Below are 20,606 nucleotides of genomic sequence, written 5' to 3'. Positions count from 1 at the left end.
ATGGAGAATTTTACTGTACATCAACCGATAAGTTTGCTCTCACCATCTAACACTGATGGCTCACCGTGTGCCTTGTTTTCCCAAAAAGTGTTTATTTTTCACCTATAATCTCTCAGACCTATCTCTCCTTAATGTTATCAGGTCATTTTTTATTAGAAAGAACAGGTAAAAATGTGAAATCACTTTTTAGCGAGAAAATTCAATTAAAAATGCTTCAAAAATCACCAGCAGCATAATTACAGTGTCAGATTCCAGTTTAGTGATGCCAATCAGTGGAAGTGAAGCAAAGCATACACCAACTAGCTCCTGTCAATTAAGGTAACCATGGCAATAGCACCAGTGTTAGGTGCATGAGTTTACATATATTTATGTTTTTTGCATCGGACATACTTTTTAATACTGTAAAGAATGGTCTTTTAAACAGGGTATTTTATGGGGATTTACTCACTCGTGCAGTCAGCCTCATCGGGCACCAAAGAAAATTGGCGAGTTTTAGCTGCAGCTTCCTCCTGCTCATCAGGGCAAACACATTTCTCATAAAATCAGGTCAGGTCTCAAAAGCCAGTTAGAAGCAATCTGAAGTTTACAATCTTTCAAACAGAGATTAGAGGGAGCGTCTCACTTCATACAACCCACTTCATACATACATTCAAGGCCATTTATAAAACAACATTTGTCTATCACAACCAAATCATAACTTCCTGTTATGGCAACAACAAAAATCAGATTTCACCCTGAAAGTATCCCAAGAACTTGTTTTATTAAATAATAGGACTTTAATGATCTATAAATAATGTATTAAATGTCCCATATTTTCATGCAGGTACATAAGTGATTTGTGTCTGTGCATTTAGAGGAACAAGTTTGTTCTTGGGTTTATTCATTAACTGGTTCTGGGTTGTTGAGAGAAGAAGAAGAAGGAATAAACAGAGGCTTGTATAAACACAATAAACAATCCATAAATTATATTTTCACAATTCAAATAATTAAATAGCCTAAATTAGATTTAACATGTTACTTAGCTCAGTCTATTGCGGCCTCTGGGCAGGTTGGTTGCTCCCCCCCTTTATGGTGCTTATCTTAAAGTAAGCTAACATTTTAATGACATTATCTTAAAACAATTTAAGCAGTAGCAGTCGTCTCAAAATTCTTGCAAAATCTCTAAAGCATCAGACTATTCCTTTAATCTCATTGCTTAGTAATAGACATGTTGCTATAGTAAAAAACAATATAGGCAACTTGAAATCATTTCAGTATGTTATGTTCATCATATAGCACTTTAATGTGCGAATAAAATAAGACTCAAGTATAAATAAGTTCAACACTCAAATAAGTACGAAGTCAAAGAGTCAGAAAGACTCTTACATTAGGCCAAAGCAACCACAATTGTATATTATGAGGCAAAAGTGTTTCACTTAGCGGTGCTGAAAGAAAAATGGCGCTCTCTAATTACTAATATAGTGTTAATCAACTAAATACTTTATGACACAATATTGAATACATGGCACAGCCTGTTTAAAGGGTTGAACTAAGCTCTTGTAGTAGTAGATACCTCATCCAGTCTAAGAAATGCACTGCAACAAACATATAAGTAACCACCATTGTTTGTACATAATACTAATCTACATCACTAAAAATCTACTTCTATTCTTCAGCTGCAAAATTTAAGCTTTGGGAGTTTAAAGCATATATTTTTATTTGAGTCATGTAGTGTCGCAAGTTACGCTTGAGTTTATGCGAGTGGTGGTAAACAGAACATGTTTATCCAGGGAAATTCAAAATATGATCACCTGATATTCTCAAAAAAAAAGCAAGGAAAGAGGATTAAATCCTGAACTTCAATGTCACAATTTCTCCAATAAAGATACTTCAAACCAAACCACCAGAGTTCAGTAGCTTTCAATGACAAAGACACTCATAACAAAGACATATTTCTGTGCTCATACTTGAATGGCTAAATGAATCCGATTCATTCTAACCAGGGCCGGATCTTTAGCTCTGATCAAACTGACTGACATTCCTTCAGTTAGCTTACTTTACTTCATAACAAGCATTTCCCTGACTGCTCATTTAAACAGAGCTCTCACAAATACCAACACACTATTTTTTACAGAGTTTGTGGCAAGAGGATGAAAATGTCACCGATGACATCAGCTGTCACCTGACAAACATTAGGCACTCGTATAATACAGTGGCAGACTGCAGGTGCTGAAAATTTGTAGCACGAATTGTCCTCTTTCAGACTAGACCTGCACGGATGCAACAAGACCCCCACAGAAGCTGAAGCTGGGGTAATGAGTGTAGCAATAAAGGTTGTCAGGGTATCAGAGCTGGGTGTCCTCTCTGGTGTCCATGCTGGACTCATGTCTCTCTTTCAGGCTGCTGCTGTGGACAGGAGGCTCCTCGGGGACGTGAGCCAGAGGGTCCGAACGAATCAAGTAGCTGGGTGGGAGAAAGAGAGCAGAAAGCAATGAAATGCAGATGCATCTCGCCCATTATTAAAACTGCTCCATACTCAGTCAGCTCACTGAAGAATGAAAAGACCAGGACATCTTAAAGACCTCATTGTATCATATCACCCCATTAGAGCGCTTTGCTCTAATGCTCTAGGGCACAGGTGTCGAACTCCAGGCCTCGAGGGCCGGTGTCCTGCAGGTTTTAGATGTGTCCTTGATCCAACACAGCTGATTTAAATGGCTAAATTATCTCCTCAACATGTCCTGAAGTTCTCCAGAAGCCTGGTAATGAACTAATCATTTGATTCAGGTGTGTTGACCCAGGGTGATATCTAAAGCCTGCAGGCACCGGCCCTCGAGACCTGGAGTTCAACACCCCTCCTCTAGGGGTTACTGGTGGTTCCTAGGATAATTAAAAGTAGAACGGGAGGCAGAGCCTTCAGCTTTTAGGCCCCTAATCTGTGGAACCAGCTCCCAGTTTGGATTCGGTAGACAGACACCCTCTCTAATTTTGATATTAGGATTAAAACTTTCCTTTTTGATAATGCATCTAGTTAGGGCTGTATTAGGTGACACTGAAACCTCCCTTAGTTACGCTGCAATAGATCTAGAGTGCCGGGTGCTTCCCATGAGTGTTTCTTTCTCTTTTTTCACTCTCTGTTTATACACCACTCAGCATTTAATAATTAGATATTGTTCATCTCTCACTCTCTTCCACAGCATGTCTTTTGTCCCACCCTCCCACCCCTTAGCCTCATCCGGTCATGCCCTTCGCTAAGCCTGGTTCTGCCAGAGGTTTTTTCCTGTTAAAAGGGAGTTTTTCCTTCCCACTGTCACCAAGTTCTTGCTCATAGGGGGTCGTCTAATTGTTGGAGTTTTCTCTCTATCATTGTAGTGTCTTTACTTTACAATATAAAGCCAATTGAAGCGATTATAAATATTACTGACATAACTTTTAATTAAAAAAACAAAACAAAACAGTATATACATATTACATATACAGCAATCTTCATTATAAATCTTTTATTTACATTTATAAAAGGTGTGCTTCTGGCCACCAGACAAAATTAAGTCCAGTACTCTTTTCGATTTCTGCGCATTAGTTGCAACATAATCTACTATAAAAACTAGCTAAGCCTTTGTCTCTTTACAGCTTAGTTGCCTAATAAACTGATAAAAAATGTAAAGTTGTAACACGTAAAACCCTATTAGTTAATATGCCATTTTTATGGATTTACTTCTACAAATTATAAATAGTAATCTTTCATTCATTAGTAACATAAAAATATTGGCAAGTCACTTTATTTTAATTATAGTGCACATTAATATCTTACTGGCATTTTTTTTCTCCTTCACCATTGAATAATTTGATTAGAGCAGCCATGTAAATACATCCAAATAGAACGATGTGGAGGAAGGGAACGCAGCAACATAAAGTTGTAAAACTTACACAACATCGTTGAGCTCCAGCCTAGTGTCAGGAGATGGGTTAATAAGAACATAGGAGAGAGTATTTTGGTGATCGTTCTGTTCATCTGAAACACAAACATCACCACAGTCAAGCATAAAAGGCGATGCCATGATGAAACTGTATTTGCAGGATCATGAGCTGAATACCTTGTAGGTAACCCAGATTAACTCTGTTCATGACATCACTGGCTGTCAGATTTGTCAGGTCATCTACAGGTACACAAACAGCAGTTAGATTAAAAACGATTAAGTACTGAGCTGTTGGTTTTCTCGTGTCTATCATTACCATATCCAGATGTGGGGAGGCCCAGGTGCCTCATGCGGTTGCGGACCAGTTCTGACAGCTCTTCCCTCTCAGAGCGCCTGTAGAGGTTGAGGCGCTGCTGGGCAATGCGCTGGGCGTTTTCTTTGCTCGAATCCCGGCTTGCCCCCTGCCACCGCACACTTTTCTTACTCAGACGCCGAGCCCACTGCATGCTCTTCTTCCTCAGCAGGGGGTGATCGGACGGGTCGTTGTTGCGAGACTCGTCCCCTTTATCCTTTGTGTCCTCGCAGTCATCAACGCTGACTGACACCTGCGACTGAGGTGGAGAGACAATAAGTTACATTTACACAGCTTTAAAGAAGGGAGGCTGACCATTATGTATTGAGGTAAATCATTTTCTTCTGTTTCTAGTTTTTGCTCAAGCACCAAAATGAGATCTCAATGGAAATACATCACTGCATACATTCATTTGTTTTTTGTGTATTTAATAACTAAGTTCTGGGACTGGAGATTGATAGCCTGACATCTTGCTTAGATCTCACCTCAGAAGTACAGAAAATGTGTGACTCAGTTCGATAGATCCCAATAGGAATTTCAGCACTAGAAGAGCAGAGCTTCTGGAACAGTCTCCCGTAAGTGCCAATCCACAGATCCTCCTCTTTTACTTTCATCTAGAACAGCACATGATAGCATATACTATTAGGGCATATGGGCTGCACTGTGCTTCTTTGTTTTCATTAATTATTTTCTTCTGTCACACTCACAGCACACAGGTATCCTGATCCTGGGGTGGTATCCAGCCCCAGCAGCAGTCTTGCAATAAGGATCATGTAATCTTTCACAAAAGACTAACAAAGAATAGCAGAAAATTACTTGTATCGCTTCATACATACACATAGCCATGACAGCTATAAATGCAATTGATAAAAGAAATGGGGAAACTTTTTAATCAGTCACTGAACACAAGAGGGCACTTGTGCTTTATGATGGTAACGCTGCTCACCATCTTCAGGTGATGCTGTTTTTCTGCTGCTATGAGCCATCATTCAGACATTACTCATTTCTTTCACCTAGTGTTAAAAAAGAGTCATCTCAGACTACGCGTTTCGCTGCAAGTGTGTACCAACCTGGTAGAGGAGGGTGTCCAGCATGCTGATACTGAAGACTCTGCCCGCAGCGAAGGGTAGGCGAAACATGAAGGCCAAGTTGGAGCCTTTATCACGCTCCTTCTGTGGGGGAGAGACAGGACACACAAAAGCAAAGCGTCTGTAAAGGCCTACAGGGCAACTAACCATAAGCTCCCTCATGCTGTTTTTACCTTTTCCAACTTAGAGAGAGCCAATGAGTAGCAGTCCTTCGCTCTGAACTGCATGAATCTCATGTTGGATGGGTGAGTAAGCTCTGTGATTATACTGAGACTGGGAAACAACCTTGAGTGGGAGAAAGTGATAGAAAAAAAAGAGGAATTAGAAGCTCAGGCATCATTTCATAACAAACTGACTGCGGTTCATGAATAACATACGAACGACTGGAAAACATGCTCACTTTACCTGAACATTGTCTGCACATTGACAATAGTTTTGGCATCGGCCATGTAGTCTTCCTCGGCGCTCATGGTGCTCTCTTTATCCACAACGACCAGGTTATCGGCGTAGATGATCCCACACTGGAGCAGGCTGTCCAGACTGAAATGCACACACAATAAAGAAGCACAATATATAAAAAAGCGAATGTAATAGATATCGAAACTGAAAATGAAAGCAGAAGTTATGTGACAGTCTCACTTGTCTATGGATCCAGCCATGTAGTAGACCATTGGGAAACAGCAGATGGCCTCCAAGAAGTGATTATCAGGCCTGGGGGAAGTATATACGGTGCATTTAGTTTTCATGAACCTTTTTACATGAATATATAACAGAATTTAAAGAGATAATTGTATAATTCAAGCATAGAAAAGCGGTAGCCAGCTAGCAGAGCTCAAACTTACTTTCTCTGAAAACATGTTGGCTTCTTCTAATACTTGTTTAATATTTTGCTGTGTGTAGCCACACTTCTGACATTATGTAAAAATAGTGTTACTAATGATGTTTATCTTTCTGTTATTGAACTGCTGCATTGTTAAAAAGAGCTACACAAAAAATGAATAGTATTTCTTGTAGACATGCCATTTCTTGTCATTTTGTTTAATGTGCAGCGATGAGTTATAATAACATGAGATGGGCATTCAAATCTCAGCTGGCAAAATGAAATAGCCCTGACCTCTCCTCAAAAAAACAAGACAAAACATCAAATAAAGTCTATTAAAGTAGAAAGCATTAAGATTTTTGACTAAGTAGCTGCTATGCTCCTATAATATGTGCAGCAGTGAGCACAGGTTCCCCAAAGCCCCTAAATGGTAGCTTTAATTCCCTGTTAGTGTCTTCAGGCTGAGTCCACTCAGAGAGATTTAGCTGCTGACAGAACGTTACTGCATATGCATCTGCCCAGTCCTGCTGACTAGAGACCCAAGGCTGTCGTAAGTGCGTGGGTGTTTGTATTTGTATGCGTGCGACACCAATAGGAAGAGAGAAAGAGAGAGCGCTGCATGAACGGAGAGTTATTGTTATCTGTCTGTTTCCATGAGAGTCCTGAGAGCTGGCATGTGGGGGCTGAAAGGGACACATCAGGGCTGTGGATGAAAGCCTGCGTAGTGCTCTCCAAAGAAATCATTTTCTCCATCTTTTCCTCCCCTTGTAGCAATCTAAATCATTCAGGTTCAAGGCAAAGCAAGTTACCATGGTGACCGTCTGGAGGTACAGAGAGCAGCGTTTTTATTTTCTTTGTCACTCAAAACACACCGTCACTGCAAGCGGTACAGCACCAACCTAACATCAGGGCTGACAATGGAGTCCCGCCTCCACAGCCGTGTCCTAAGTGCTCGGCTGACGCAGGCTTTTAACATACATAATGTTTCCCGGTGTGAAACGGTGAAGGATGGAGTGAAGGGAGAAGAAAGGGACAATGCGCGTGTGGCAGGCGTGTGTGCGCGCCGCGAGGGCGAACTCACGGGTTATCCAACAGCAAGACAATAGGGTTGAGTTCTTTCCTGGGTCTGTAATAGGCTCTGAGAGGCACTATGAAGTTATAGAGACCATTCCCTGCTGTTTCGGCCGAAACGATTATGAGCTTGTTTTTAAACCCGTACGCTTTGGCATCCTCGAAGCTGTTGTGCCTGCACCCCTGCAAAGACAGAAAAAAACTCAGAAACATGGAGGTATTTTAGGCTTGCTTTTATGAAGTGAAGGACAGAGAGAGGAGAGAGGGAGTGATTGAGGCAGTAAGTAATTTGAGTGACTAAGTTGAAGGAACATCGACTGCCCACCTGGTCCAGACGTAGGCAGCAAAACGGGGCTTTTTCAGCCAACAGATGGCACAAGGTGGGCGAGCTCCCAATGTACGGAGAGTTAGGGGGATAACCTTTCACATACCTGGCAACGAATGCAAAAAGAATGAACGACACATTTCATAAACCATACAGGATTTTCCTTTCCTTTATTTTTTTAATAAAAAACCCAAAACTGGTCTCTGTTACTTAGAGAAAAAAAAAGAGAATATTAAAGAGTACAGTACAGTAGCACTGACCACTACAGAAATCAAACAGGTAAGAAACATTGTTTGTTTTTCTTGCATAATATATAGGCAGGATACTACAAAACAGTAAATAAAGTAGTTGTATTAAACATTAAGACTGTCTTAATTTGCACGTGTACATGGATGTATGCCTTGTATTCAGAATGCTGGCAGATATTAAATGTGTATTTTATGTCACCCTGGCTAAAGTTCATGTTGTTCTTGTTCAAGTTGAACAAGAACAACATGAACCCATGCCAGCATGCTAAAGTTCATGTTGTGAACTTAAACAAGAATACAAACTTAAAGTGACTGCAAAAATATAAGATTACAAAAAATCATGTTCTACCTGAGAAAAATTTAAGCCTAATAACTAATAACGCTAATAATACTCCCTGCTGTCTTTTTTCAAATCTATTTCTTTAGGTGTGGTTTCTGCTTGGTCTCCTTGTAAATAGGTTTAGGAATAGACTGTATATAATAGATGGAGGTACCATCTATTTACTCAAAACTGTGTCATATTTTACAAAACAAACACCAGTGGCAGTGACTAAGACCTTAAACTCACTATGAAGTTGTTAACTGAAGTTATAAATAAAATGAGCAATGGGCTAGTAGACTTCAATACCTTTTAATTGTGAAGCCAGATATTTTGAACCTTGCTGTCCAGTAAAAACAATGTAGATTCAAAATACATAAACACTATGAACACAGAGGCTATGTCCATCTTTTAGATACAGTCAATGGCTTTAACGTGCATTTTCACAGCAAGAGAGTCCTGATTTTGAATCCAGTTACCATCTGCCACCTTTCTGTGTGTGTTTTTTTTTTAATGTTCTCCCTGTTAACTGGTAATTCTCAATGATCTATAGTTGTCAATGTGAGAGTGAATGGTTGTCTGGCTCTCTGAGCTGTGCAGGGTGTAACCTGCCTTTCCCTCTATGAGAGCCGGTATAGACTCCAGACTTCCCACTACCCCGAACTGGACAAGAAGTTAGGAAAATGGATTGATGGTATTAAACTGCGTGTGTTGACACATGCACAGAAAACCAGAATCCTTACTCTGTAGATGAGTGGCCTTTTTCATCTGTGAAGACTGAGTCATCTTCTGATTGGTCACTTAGCAGATCACATGGCAAGATTGAGGCAGAGTCTGCTAATTCCTGAACCGGAGCAATGCTCGGCCTACGGCTTCCAGCTCCATTTACTGTAGGTGGGACCAGTTTACCTACTGAAGCGTCAGGAGGGGTTGTATTCTGAAGATCCATGGCAACCGTACCTGTAAATACATCCATTCTGGTTCATATGACAGAATCTCAGTCCTAAGTTTGATCGAACGTGATCAGTTTGTTTTCTTTCTCACCCATGCTGGCAATGATGCTGTGGACAGGAAGCTGTGAAGGCCCATCAAAGAGTCCCCCAGCAGGACCACCCTTCTTCTCCTCCTGGTTGAAGATGAAGGCTGAGTTTTCCTCCTTGGTGATGTTGATGTAGTAGCAGGTGTCTGTAGAAGCCATGATGTGGCGTGGCCCAGGGTTTAACAGGATGCTCTTGTTGTCTTCCCTCTTTATACCAATCAGACAAACACCATACCTGGGGATCACATACCTGCTGTTAGACTAAAGCGCCTGAAGGACCTGCTTGGTAGAAGACTGAGGACAAAAGAAAAAGAGCAGTTCTACTCATACGTTTAAAGACTAGATTTTCAGATTGGATGAGCACAGAAACTTCAAATTAAAACTGAAAATTCAGTAGTAAGTCTTTTAATTGCTTAACAGCTATTGATAGCTTTAATAAGATTTGCAATCTTAAGGCATATTTGTTGGTGTTTCTACTCATTCTTTCTCATCTAAACGGATCTATCTTCTCAGAGTTGTCATCAAAGAGGTATAAGTTTGAGGTATTATTAGCTAATTTTATTTTACAACATGAAAAAAAGAAAAACTTTAATTTGCATCTTAATGAGAGCTCCAAGATGAATAATTAGCCTCTATGCATATTAAATGTACTTGTTGTCTTTTGCTGATATTGGCAGGTTATTCCTATATCAAATAAATTTTCCTTGTAGCACTTTGCTAAAATTATACAAAACAGGAGGTGTTAAGAAATACTGAGCTTTCCTTGATAACCTGATACAATCCCACAAAAGATCGTCTGACTGATATTGTTTTGCAGCTAGTTCAATTGCTAATATGATATGCCGTTCTCTCTTAGATCCCGATGAATAGTAGATTTTAGTTTGAACACAACACTAATACCACTCCCTGATGGCAGTGGACTCTTCCAGCAAGACAAAGCAGCTACCAGACTGTACATGAAAGACATGGGAACACAAGAAAAACCCCAAAATGGAGCTTCTTACATCCTATTTTGATGGAGCATCAGTGTGATTCTTATGTCATGACCAGATAGACTTTCTACATTCCAAACACCATAGGCAGAGCCACATGCTCCTTATCTGGGGTTAAAGGAGTTTGGAATGATCCAGAACGGCACCTTCAGTTAACGAGTAGTTACATCTGAGTGGTAGTTACACAAAATACTTTCAAGCAACGTCAGTTTTTACAAGCTGTCTTTTGTCCTTTTAACTGATGCCACGGAGACAGTTAAGTCACCAGATGACCTGGCCTGCATGTATTCTTTTTTTTTTCATTTCATCGCTGCGATGCGCTCGTGGTTCAGATAAGAAGTTCTGTTTGGTGTACTTGGTAAGTGGAGCAAGCATAAGCAGAGAAATTTTTTAAAAGTAGCACATAATTTCCAATCGAATGTTTCAATCCATATTACTAAAAAATACACTAGATGGTAAGAGCAGGTTAGACTGGGTAGATTTTCAGTGATGTTGTTTAGTGTACAGTGATGAACTGTGTTAATTTAATTTAGTGTAATTTTACTTTATTTAGAAAGAGGGACAATACATATTAATGAACATGCCAGATTATAGCCTTGGGCTAATTTCCATGTGCAGACCCTCTGGCAGGTTGGTGTTACACACAAAATAGTACAAACATACAAAGACACTATTTACAGATCATGTGACAAGGACTTAAACAGTGATCACATCATATTAGAACAAACAATGACAAGAAGAGGGGACAACAGAGGACAATACAGAGAACAATAACGGAAACACATCAATTATATTGCACAAACCCCAGTATTACACATGCCCTGACTGTCCTGATATTGCACTGACCCATTACACTAATAGTTGTTTCCCTTTTTGTAATACACTAATTCTTTTTCACGTCCAATATAAAGATCAATTAAACATGATCACATGTTTGTGTGTCCCTCAGCCACCCTTTTAAGTGAGTCTTAAAGATAGGGAGACTTGTACTTTCTCTCACTGACAGTGGAAGACTATTCCAGAAGCTCACTCCCTGATATGACAGAGCATTCTGTAAAAAGGTGATCCGTCTAAATGCCAATTCACAATCACCTCTAACAGTGGCTCGAGTCATTCGAGACCTGGCAACACTGCTAGGCTTTTGTTTAATAAGATCACTCATTGGTGGAGGCGCCAGACCATATATAACTTTGTATATTAGACAGTCAGGTGTTGAACTGGTGCAGGGCAGACTGTGGTATCTTTGGTCACCTCTAAGTTAGGTTGTGTGTAGCACCAGAGACAGTATAACAGATAGACATGAGACACAATTCTAAATTGAAAATTATGGAAAATTATTGGACGGAAAGAAGAAGCCCCTAAAGTCTTATGTGTGTGCAAAGTCAGCATAATTTTAGGCAGCCTTCATCAGATATAACTGAATATAATGGACATGAAGTTTTTGGGTCTCATTAACCTTTGAAATGAAAATTAATTTAGATAACGCTTCAAATTCATTCTATGTAATCTTGAATAGTTTTTAAACTTTAAACTCTGCCCTCTGCAGAACAGTTGTTTGATGGGTTTTAAAGGTGCTGATAGGTGGATTTAGATACCTTTGGACAGAGACAAGCTAATGCTTCTACCTGTTTCCAGTTTTCAAGCCAGGATTAGCTGATGCCAGTAGCTTTATTTGTAAAGGACAGATATAAGGATGATATCAACTTCCTTTTATAATTCTAGGCAAGACAGCAATTTGGCACAGTTTTTTCTTCAAACAAGAGCAGAAGTGTTATCTAAACATGCATGAAATTAAAACCAGTGTTTTTGTAGTCTGCGACACACAGAATATGACTTTCAGCAGAAAAGCACAGCTGCAGCACTTAATGCTGTGTAACACTAAGCTAAACAGACAAGCAAACATTTTAATCTCTAAGGGAGATGCATTTGCTTACAAAGCTACTCACTTCTTGTGAGCATGAAAGGAGGCATATGTGAAGCTTTTGCCATTGTACTCTCCAAAGAACTTGCTGTCACACACTTTGATGTGGTAGACCTCGTTGCCGGAGCAACATCCATACATCCTCTGCCACTGCTCCGGGGATTGCTGTCCTTCTCTGGAATCATTCAGAGGAAATACAGATGGATGGGTAAATTTAACACGTAAACCTATTCAGTCCATTCAGCATCAGTGATAATCATCCATTGTGAAAGAAAAGCTCTCTTCTTTGCTGCACACCTCCCTCTAGACCCTTGGGGTCACAAAAGTCTCCTGGCGAAAGCAGGCAGCTTAATTTATCTGTGTCAGTCAGGCAGTTTTGTGCTAATATGCCCTTTGTAATGACTTCCGGTTATTACTGTAATTGTTCAAGTGCTTTGATGGAGTTTAATGGGCTGTGAGAGACGCTCAGAGCAACCCCAAGGTGGTGGTTTACAGACTTGCTTCTTAGTAGTTATTAATATTTGCATAAGAAGACATGTAAATTGGATTTCTCACTCTAACTTTCATATTTCCGATTAAAATAACATGCTCGTGACGATTGGTAACTCCTGATCCCGTTTTATTTCCCACTGCAGCGCCATGATGAGCTGCGGTTCACACAAAGACGCCCACACAAGCGAAGGAAACATGCAGACTGAAATACGGTACGTTCAGGTACATATTGTTACACCTGTGTGGAAAATGTCTGCAATTTTAAAAATTCAGAATAGAAAATACACAAAGCTTTTTTTTCTGAAGGGTTGACAGGAACACAGCAAGCACTAACTAAAGCCTATTTAGTCTTCTTTAATGCTGTTTCCCTCGAGCACTGAAATCAGCTTTTAAGCGCGATCTGTTTGCATGCTGTGAAAAAATCATTTTCCACTGGAGTGCTTTTCATACGGCGTTACAAAGGAAACACATGCTAAAAGAAATCAATCTCGGTGGCGGCTGTTCTCTCTTTTGGTGCACTCTCTCCTACATCCTGCTGAGCTTCACAATGAGCTGGGACTTTTGTCTTTGGCTTGGCTTTCTCACCTCTCTGTGGCAGCTCCATGGGCCCTATTTATGCATCAGCAGACATGAAAATGTGAAGAAATTTGAACTTTGCAGTCTCACTAAGGAGTAATCAAACAGCCTGAGGAGGTTCTGTAGAAGAACTGACCGTCCACGGGAAGTGTGTACAAGGAGTGTGACCAAAGTGGAGGTGGCAGGGCAAACACAGTTGAGAGCCAGCATGGCGTACTTGAACTCTTCCTCGCAAACAACATGATCTGAAAATGAGGAAAATAGTTGATCAGCAGAGCTGGCTGAGAAGTACTCACAGTACTCTACAACTTGCAATAATGTTATAATGGGGTGATTATATTGTGTGTCACTGTACAAAGTTGCATCAGCCCCATCATCACTGCAAAGGCAAGTATACGGTAAGGCTTAGCCAAGTTCATGTGTGCATTTACTTGCGTGCACAATCAGAGCTGTCTTACAGATTTGTATTTGTTAACAAATACACTTAACTCCCCAAATTCTTGCTAAATCACAATCTCATTCATTCTTACAGTACAAGCTGGTGTTATGGGGAGTTACACATTTATGCTGAGCTAAGCTAATCAACTCTTGGCTTTAGCCTCACATTTAAACCTGAAATAGCCAATTGTTTGGGCAGTTGTTAGGTGTAAAAGAACAAACTGCAAGGTTTATAAACGTCTGATTACCATAGACTGAACAAAAGCTACTGGTAAATAGACTCACTGGCCATTTCATTATGTACACCTAGCTAGTACTCGGTTGGACCTCTTTTTTCTGACGTACTCAGAGCACCCATCTGGCACCGGCAACCATGTCATGTTCAAAGTCACTTAAATCAGCTTTCTTCTCCATTCTGATGCTCACTTTGAACTTCAGCACGTCGCTTTAACCAAGTCTACATGCCTATATCCACTAAGTTGCTGCCATGTGATGGATTAGCTGCTTGTGCTAACGAGATGTTGAACAGGTATACCAAATGAAGTGACCAATGAGTGTATATAAAGGGAAAGAAGTGGGCTGTAAAATAATTCTCCATTTGCTTTTTTTTATGGGCAAAAAATAATTTTTGTTGTTTTGTCTGTGCACACCACCACAGTGCATTTTAAACCACACAATCAAGCTTTGGAAGTTCAGACTTTAATTCAAGGGGTGAATAAAAGGGTTTAATAAAAGTGTTGCACTAACTGTTTAGGAATTACAGCCATTTTTATATATATATAGTTCCTATTTAGCCAGATGTCCAAAGGTTATTGGACTGATAAACAGTTTCATGGTCAGGTGAGACCTCTCCCCTCATTATTCCATATCAAATAAAGCGGATAAAACCTCTCAGCTTCAGTCGACCTTAACTGTTTACATTTAAATCCATCATGATGATGTACAGAGGCAAAATTACAAAGCAACTGTGTCATTGTCCAAAAATGTACTGACTTAACTGAACGTGTAGTTGCGTGATCGCTAACTCATTATTTAATTTAGAAACTCTCACCTGCGAATTTAACATGGAACTTATTTTCAGGTTTGAGTATCTGGACATATAGGGGACAATTTGGAGCAAAGTCTTTCACTGCCCAAGCTCTTAGGATGGTCTGATGGTCCTGAGGGGGGAAACAACAAAACATTATGCAGCTGTCTCTGTGACAGACAGCATTAATTTCTGAAAACTCATAAATCAGAATTACAGCATAGTTCATAATTTGTCATTTGTTATTTTTTGTCTTACCGCAGCCATGCGATCCACCTCGTTACGACTGCTCAATATGAAACAAGCCTCTGCATCATCCATTCTGCAGAATTGTGACAAAATTGACAAATTATTAAATGTCATGTTACACAAAAAAACAAAACAGCAGCAGAGAAAATACAATCCACAAAAGACAAAGCTAAAATGATAACAGTGAGACGTGACAACAACAATCTTTGATTGAATTTTCAGATTAGCATTGCTCGCTTGCAGGCAGACAAAACAAGCAGAAACAATATATACTGTATACTGAAGGTGCTGAGAATATGGGACTGATTTTGCATATGATTAACAGAGCCAGGAGAGTGCAGAATGCAAAACAAAGTGTGGGAGGATTTGAAACAGTGCCAGATGCAGGATATAAGCTCTACACGCCCAGTCCTCGACTTCTAATTGCTCTGTCAGAAACCTGCCAAATGTATACAGTGAATTTACATAATCCATTACATTAATGTAATTTTGATTTGAATAAAGTTGCAACATACCTTATGGTACAGCTGTACAGTCAGCACAGAACTGAGAAGTACCAGGGTGTGTTTATGTTTACAGTTTAAGTTATTAATAACATGTTTTCAAAGATGGCAGCTATGGTGGGGGATCCCCTGAATTTGCTCTCTTCCAAAGAAATGAACAGTCTCTAATTCGTATGGTTCTTTAATTTTAATGGAGGAAAACACATTACATAAAAGTTACAGATTGATATGCATAATATTAAGTGAAATAAAAAATTGAACCTATTCAACCTGTCTATAAAATCAGTTTCTTCCATTCGCACTTCTCCACCACGCAAAACCAAATAGCTGCCAAAGAGCATCAAGGCTAGAATGGACTACAAGACGACAACAAGGTTGGTGAGAAGGTAACAACTGTTCATGTGATTTAGAAATGGAAAAAAATCCAAAAAACTTCTCTTCCTCTCCTTACAATAACAGGAAGACCCAACTGGTTGCGGCAGATGACCGCCCCTCCCTGAGCCTGGTTCTGCTGAAGGTTTCATCTTGTTAAAAGGGAGTTTTTCCTTCCCAATGTCACCAACATTATATGATTGTTAGGGTTTTCTCTGTTTTCTTGGTATTATTGTGGAGTCTTTACCTTACAATATAAAGTGCCTTGAGGCAACTGTTGTTTAATTTGGCGCTATATAAATAAAACTGAACTGAATTGAAGTCACCATTGGTAACACATTATGCACTGAACGTAATGAACTGAAATCTTGCAGTGCCCGCAAGGTCCCCCTGCTCAAGAAGGCACATGTACAGACCTGTCTTAAGTTTGCCAGTGAACATCTAAATGATTCAGAGAGTGCTGTGGTCACAAGAAACCAAAATCAAGCTCTTCAGCATCAACTCAGCCTTTGAAGAAAGAGAAATAGTGAGTATGACCCAAAGTCATCCTCACAGTCAAGCACAGAGTTGGAAAAATACTTTGGGGCTGTTTTTTTGCTAAGGGACCAGGACAATTTCACTGCATTGAGGAGCCATGTGAATCTCCTTCCTTCAGCCAGAACACTGAAGATAGTTCATGGATGGGTCCTCCACTATGACCATGACCCAAAACATACTGCCAAGGTAACAGAGGAGTGGCTAAAGAAGAACCACATTAAGTTCATATAGTGGCCTAGCCAGTCTCCAGACTTCAATCCTATAGAAAATCTGTGGAGGCAGCTGAAGCTTTGAGTTGCCAAGCAGCAGCCAACAAACATAAAGGAGAGAGTTTCTGGAAAGAGGAGCAGACCAAAATCCCTCCTGGGATGTCTGCAACTACAAGAAACATCTTCTTGCTGTCGCTGTTGCAAACAAGCGTACCAAGTACTAAGTTATGTTTTGCTTGAGGATCTAATACTTACTTCACTCAATCATATGCAAATACATTTCTAACTTCTTTGTAATGTATTTTTTCTGGATTTTGGTTGATATTGTCTCTATTAAAATTCAAATGAAACTACCATTTTTAAGTTAGCAAACCTACAAATTAAGCAAAAGACCAAAATAATTATTTCCCCCACTTTATATCTGGGCTGTTGCTGGTATGGGTCTGTCTATTGAACACCTTTGTCTTTGTCACCTTTGTCACAACTTCACTGAAAGAATCTCCCTGTGAAGTTTTCCAAACAGCCGCACATGAATCAAGACTGTATACGATTACCACAAATATGCAAACTAACTGTAATGCGCTGTACAAAATTCCTGGATTTATCGCTTAAGCTTGGCTGCAGCTCTGCATACTGGATATTTGTCAAATTGGACTTGTATGAGAGGTACGATATAAATAAAATTCAACTGAGTCATAGATGTCATTATGGCTACAAAAATAAACCTGACTTGACATACAGATTGACAACAAGTTTTTATGCCTTTCATCAGTGTTACAATGTTCCACAGTCTCCCTCATAAATCTTTCACAACTCCAAAGTATCAGAAGAATGTGAGACAGATTATGTTGCCTTTCTTCAGAAGAGCAGTCCCTCTATCGGTTCACTTTCAAAAGGAATGAGTATAGCTTGAATGAATAATTACAGTGTTGTCTGAGTATGAGGCCAAACAATAGCTCTGACAAGCCTATTTACTAAGAAAAGAAGAAGAGAATATCAGGGTAATATTAAGGATTGGTAGGACAATAGTCTTTTAAATCCTACTGACAGTTTGCAAGAATTATCAGTACCTTTCCCAGAATGTGAAATATGAACTTTTGGGAGCCACTGTAGACGATTTAATTGGAAATAAATGAGGTGCAGATGTCAGATGATTAAAGGAATCCATAAAGCTGTCTTTATGAATATGACACTGGAATAGTATTATATTTTAACATAACCAATCAACAGGAAACCAAGAAAGACAAACAAACTGAAAAAAACAGCACACAGAGCTATTTGCAATATGCACAGACTGAGACACAAAAAAGGGGGAAAAAAAACAATTTCAGAAAGGGTCAGTCTTGGAACCATTTCATTTTTTAACTTTCCCTTTCAATATCTATGTTATTCTTTGTAATGGCAAATTTGACATTTATCTTAACATCTTAACTGCGCATTTGATCCAAGCTGTGTTTCCATTTGTTCATTTTCATTCTAGTAGCATTCTTTTGAAGTCAAGCACAAATACTTTTGGGCCCAATTGAATTTATTTAGAAATAAAATTCTCACATCACTCTGACCTCTTCTCAAAATGTCTTCTCCCTTGCCAAACATAGTGAAGCAAACACAATAAAACAGTATTTTATTATGACTATGTTTACACTTACACAACAGTGGGTTTCTAAGGACTGCATTCACTAATAATATGGGCTTCAACAGCTCATCTCCCATCCTCTCCTCTCCCAGTATTCATTCAGTGCTTTAATGCTATTCTGCGAACTCAATGATGTAAAGTTTACACAATGATTGTAAAATTTTATATAATAAAGCAATTTTCAGTTTCCCACAAAATGAGCACCAACATGGAGCATTTCAGTAAATGATGGACAGTGTTCCAGCCAGACTTTTACCACGTCCCCTGCATGTTATGCAGAAGCTCGTCTAGTTTGAAACTTTCCTTCATTTCATTAATATTTGTGGGCATTTGTGTCACAGACAGCTGTGTAGCAGATAGAAGATGGACGCAAAATGCAGGACTTGGAAGACAACAGGTAAACTTAAAAGTGGCTTTAATGCTAAACTTACACCAAGTTCAAAATAATGCAAGTCAAAAACAAGGAAACCAAAACTTCTAGTATTCAAAGGAAATATGGAACTAGGAGAAATACAACAAAGGATAAAAGGGAGACTGAGACTTTATATACAAACACAGGATAACAAGGAAACAGGCAACAGGTGGGAGAACAGCTGAAACTAATTACAGATAATGAAAGAGGGGAAGCAGAATTGAATACAAAACACAAGAGACAAGAGGTCCCAAAATAAAAGACCAGGACTAAGGAGACAATAAACTGACAGTGTGGGAAAAACAAGAGGGGCATGAAACCATAACACCAAAAAGAAATTGTACCAGGCGTAAGGAAATAATAAACAAGATTGTAGATTTGTCTTGAGATCTTCGTCCTGTTGCACGACCCAGTTTGAGCCCAAGTTTTAGCTGTTGGACAGATGGCCTCACATTTGGTCTCATCTGTGCAAAGGGCATTGTTTCAGAAGTCGTGTGGTTCAGATGCAACTTGGCAAACCCGCTGTGCTGTGCTGTCATGTCACTTTCTCCCTTCCAAACAAGCCAGACTTGTTCAGTCTTTTTCTCATTGTACTGTCATGAACCTCTACATTTAACATGCTAGCTGAAGCCTGTAAAGTCTGAGCTCTGGGGTCCAGTTTCTCTGGGAATTGCACAGTGTGATTCCTGAGACTGTTGCATTGTTTTAATTGTGTTAAGATTAGCAAATTGCCAAAATTTTGTAGAGGTGTTCTCACTTGCTGATGATCAGTTAATCAAGTAAATTTGATTAGCAGGGCTAAGTGTTACTTACCCTCTTAATTCCTATTGGAAGCAGGAAGGGTGTGATTAGTTTCTAACAGGACTGCAAACAGTCCTGTGAAGAGTCTTTTTTTTTTTTTTACAGGATTATATATTGGAAAAAGTCACAGTTAAAGTATAATCTAGTTATAGGAACTGTAACTTACTTGGCTCTAAGCAGATCCTGATCTTTGAGGACAGACCCTTGCAGATAGATGACTCTTTGAGACCACAGAGGGATCTGCAGCACCCTTCGCACCTGGAGGTCCATTTCAGTTGGGCACAGGATCACCACATAGTAATCCTTGAAGATTATTTAAGAACCACATCAGTATCTCAAAAGAGGAATTTCTATGTAAATGGAGACACACCATGTCAGTCATTATCACTTGTAAGTAAACCTCAAGCATGCGTATGTAACAGTCGTTACCTGCAGTCGTGGATGAGCGTAGAATTCATTGAGAAAATCCATGAGCAGGTCTATTTTGAGTGCGCTGACACACAGCACAACATGTTTCTCTGTCTGTGCTCTGTGGCGGCTGTAATTCCCCCCAGACTTCTGTCTCTCCATCCACAGGTAGATCAGCTCTTCAAACTGACAAGCAGCAAGTGACGCAAAGGTCACACGAGGAAATGTAAACGGATCCAAAGATTATTTCACTATCTTCGTACCTGAAGAGGCAGCACCACCAGGGCCACGCAGATCATGATGACTACCAGTAACTGGGAAGGCCATATGCGGGGAGTCACATCTCCGAAGCCCACAGTGGAGAAGGTGACAATGCAGAAGTAGAACGAAGTGAAGAGGGAGAGGTTTTTGCCTGCTCGTTCCAGGTGCTGAATCCCACACGTGCTGTGTCAAACAGATTACACAGACTATGTATACAAACAAATACAAAGTCAGCATATACAGCTACAGCATGTAGGTTGGTTATGAACCTGGACATAGAGGCCACAAGGAATAGATGAATAAATATGCTGTATTAACAACTAATACGCTTGTGTAAATAATAATAAAAAATAAACATTAAGCTTTTGTTTGTCATTTTGACTTCATAACTGATATTTGAATTCATTTTGAGCATTTTTCAGCTAGCAAAAATGGTTTGGATCACTCTTCACTGTTACAATTATACTTTAACCAGTAGTAGAAGAAATCAAAGCACAAAGCTGGTGAGTGCTTTTCTGCGTTTTCACTGTAAATTCTCATCTTTTAAAGCTGTTGCATCAACCTCCACTGTATAATCTGGGAATGTCTAAGTTCCTGTACGGCTATATCACTGA

At 39.6% G+C, this 20,606-nt stretch overlaps 1 protein-coding gene and 1 long non-coding RNA gene across 6 annotated transcripts in view; one reads left to right on the top strand and one right to left on the bottom strand.

Moving 5' to 3' along the window:
• Positions 1–738: 738 nt before the first annotated feature.
• kcnt1a (potassium sodium-activated channel subfamily T member 1a) overlaps positions 739–20,606 on the bottom strand; it is a 58,694-nt gene continuing 38,826 nt past the window's right edge. For all 4 annotated transcript variants that reach the window (XM_025908860.1, XM_013275252.3, XM_013275253.3 and 1 more), the window contains 21 exons: positions 19,995–20,175; positions 19,753–19,917; positions 19,490–19,626; positions 14,863–14,926; positions 14,629–14,737; positions 13,276–13,384; positions 12,097–12,246; positions 9,164–9,393; positions 8,863–9,079; positions 7,553–7,658; positions 7,238–7,410; positions 5,976–6,047; positions 5,742–5,876; positions 5,510–5,621; positions 5,319–5,420; positions 4,956–5,039; positions 4,734–4,862; positions 4,213–4,507; positions 4,074–4,136; positions 3,907–3,991; positions 739–2,442 (listed from right to left, as the gene is read on the bottom strand). In XM_025908860.1, the coding sequence (XP_025764645.1) occupies positions 2,325–2,442; positions 3,907–3,991; positions 4,074–4,136; positions 4,213–4,507; positions 4,734–4,862; positions 4,956–5,039; positions 5,319–5,420; positions 5,510–5,621; positions 5,742–5,876; positions 5,976–6,047; positions 7,238–7,410; positions 7,553–7,658; positions 8,863–9,079; positions 9,164–9,393; positions 12,097–12,246; positions 13,276–13,384; positions 14,629–14,737; positions 14,863–14,926; positions 19,490–19,626; positions 19,753–19,917; positions 19,995–20,175 (2,836 nt within the window). In that variant the 3' untranslated portion in view covers positions 739–2,324. The remainder of the gene's footprint in view (positions 2,443–3,906; positions 3,992–4,073; positions 4,137–4,212; positions 4,508–4,733; positions 4,863–4,955; positions 5,040–5,318; positions 5,421–5,509; positions 5,622–5,741; positions 5,877–5,975; positions 6,048–7,237; positions 7,411–7,552; positions 7,659–8,862; positions 9,080–9,163; positions 9,394–12,096; positions 12,247–13,275; positions 13,385–14,628; positions 14,738–14,862; positions 14,927–19,489; positions 19,627–19,752; positions 19,918–19,994; positions 20,176–20,606) is intronic.
• LOC112847350 (uncharacterized) lies at positions 14,935–20,040 on the top strand. Of its 2 annotated transcripts, none has more exons than XR_003220857.1 (3): positions 14,935–18,871; positions 19,504–19,713; positions 19,900–20,040. It is a non-coding gene; the product is annotated as an uncharacterized LOC112847350 (long non-coding RNA). The 2 variants fall into 2 exon arrangements; XR_003220856.1 differs by having other exon boundaries at positions 19,878–20,006.

This window comes from Oreochromis niloticus, linkage group LG7, assembly GCF_001858045.2.
Source record: "Oreochromis niloticus isolate F11D_XX linkage group LG7, O_niloticus_UMD_NMBU, whole genome shotgun sequence".
Taxonomy (NCBI): domain Eukaryota; kingdom Metazoa; phylum Chordata; class Actinopteri; order Cichliformes; family Cichlidae; genus Oreochromis; species Oreochromis niloticus.
Note: the sequence above shows the minus strand (reverse complement) of the source record. Positions and strands in the feature narration are given on the sequence as shown.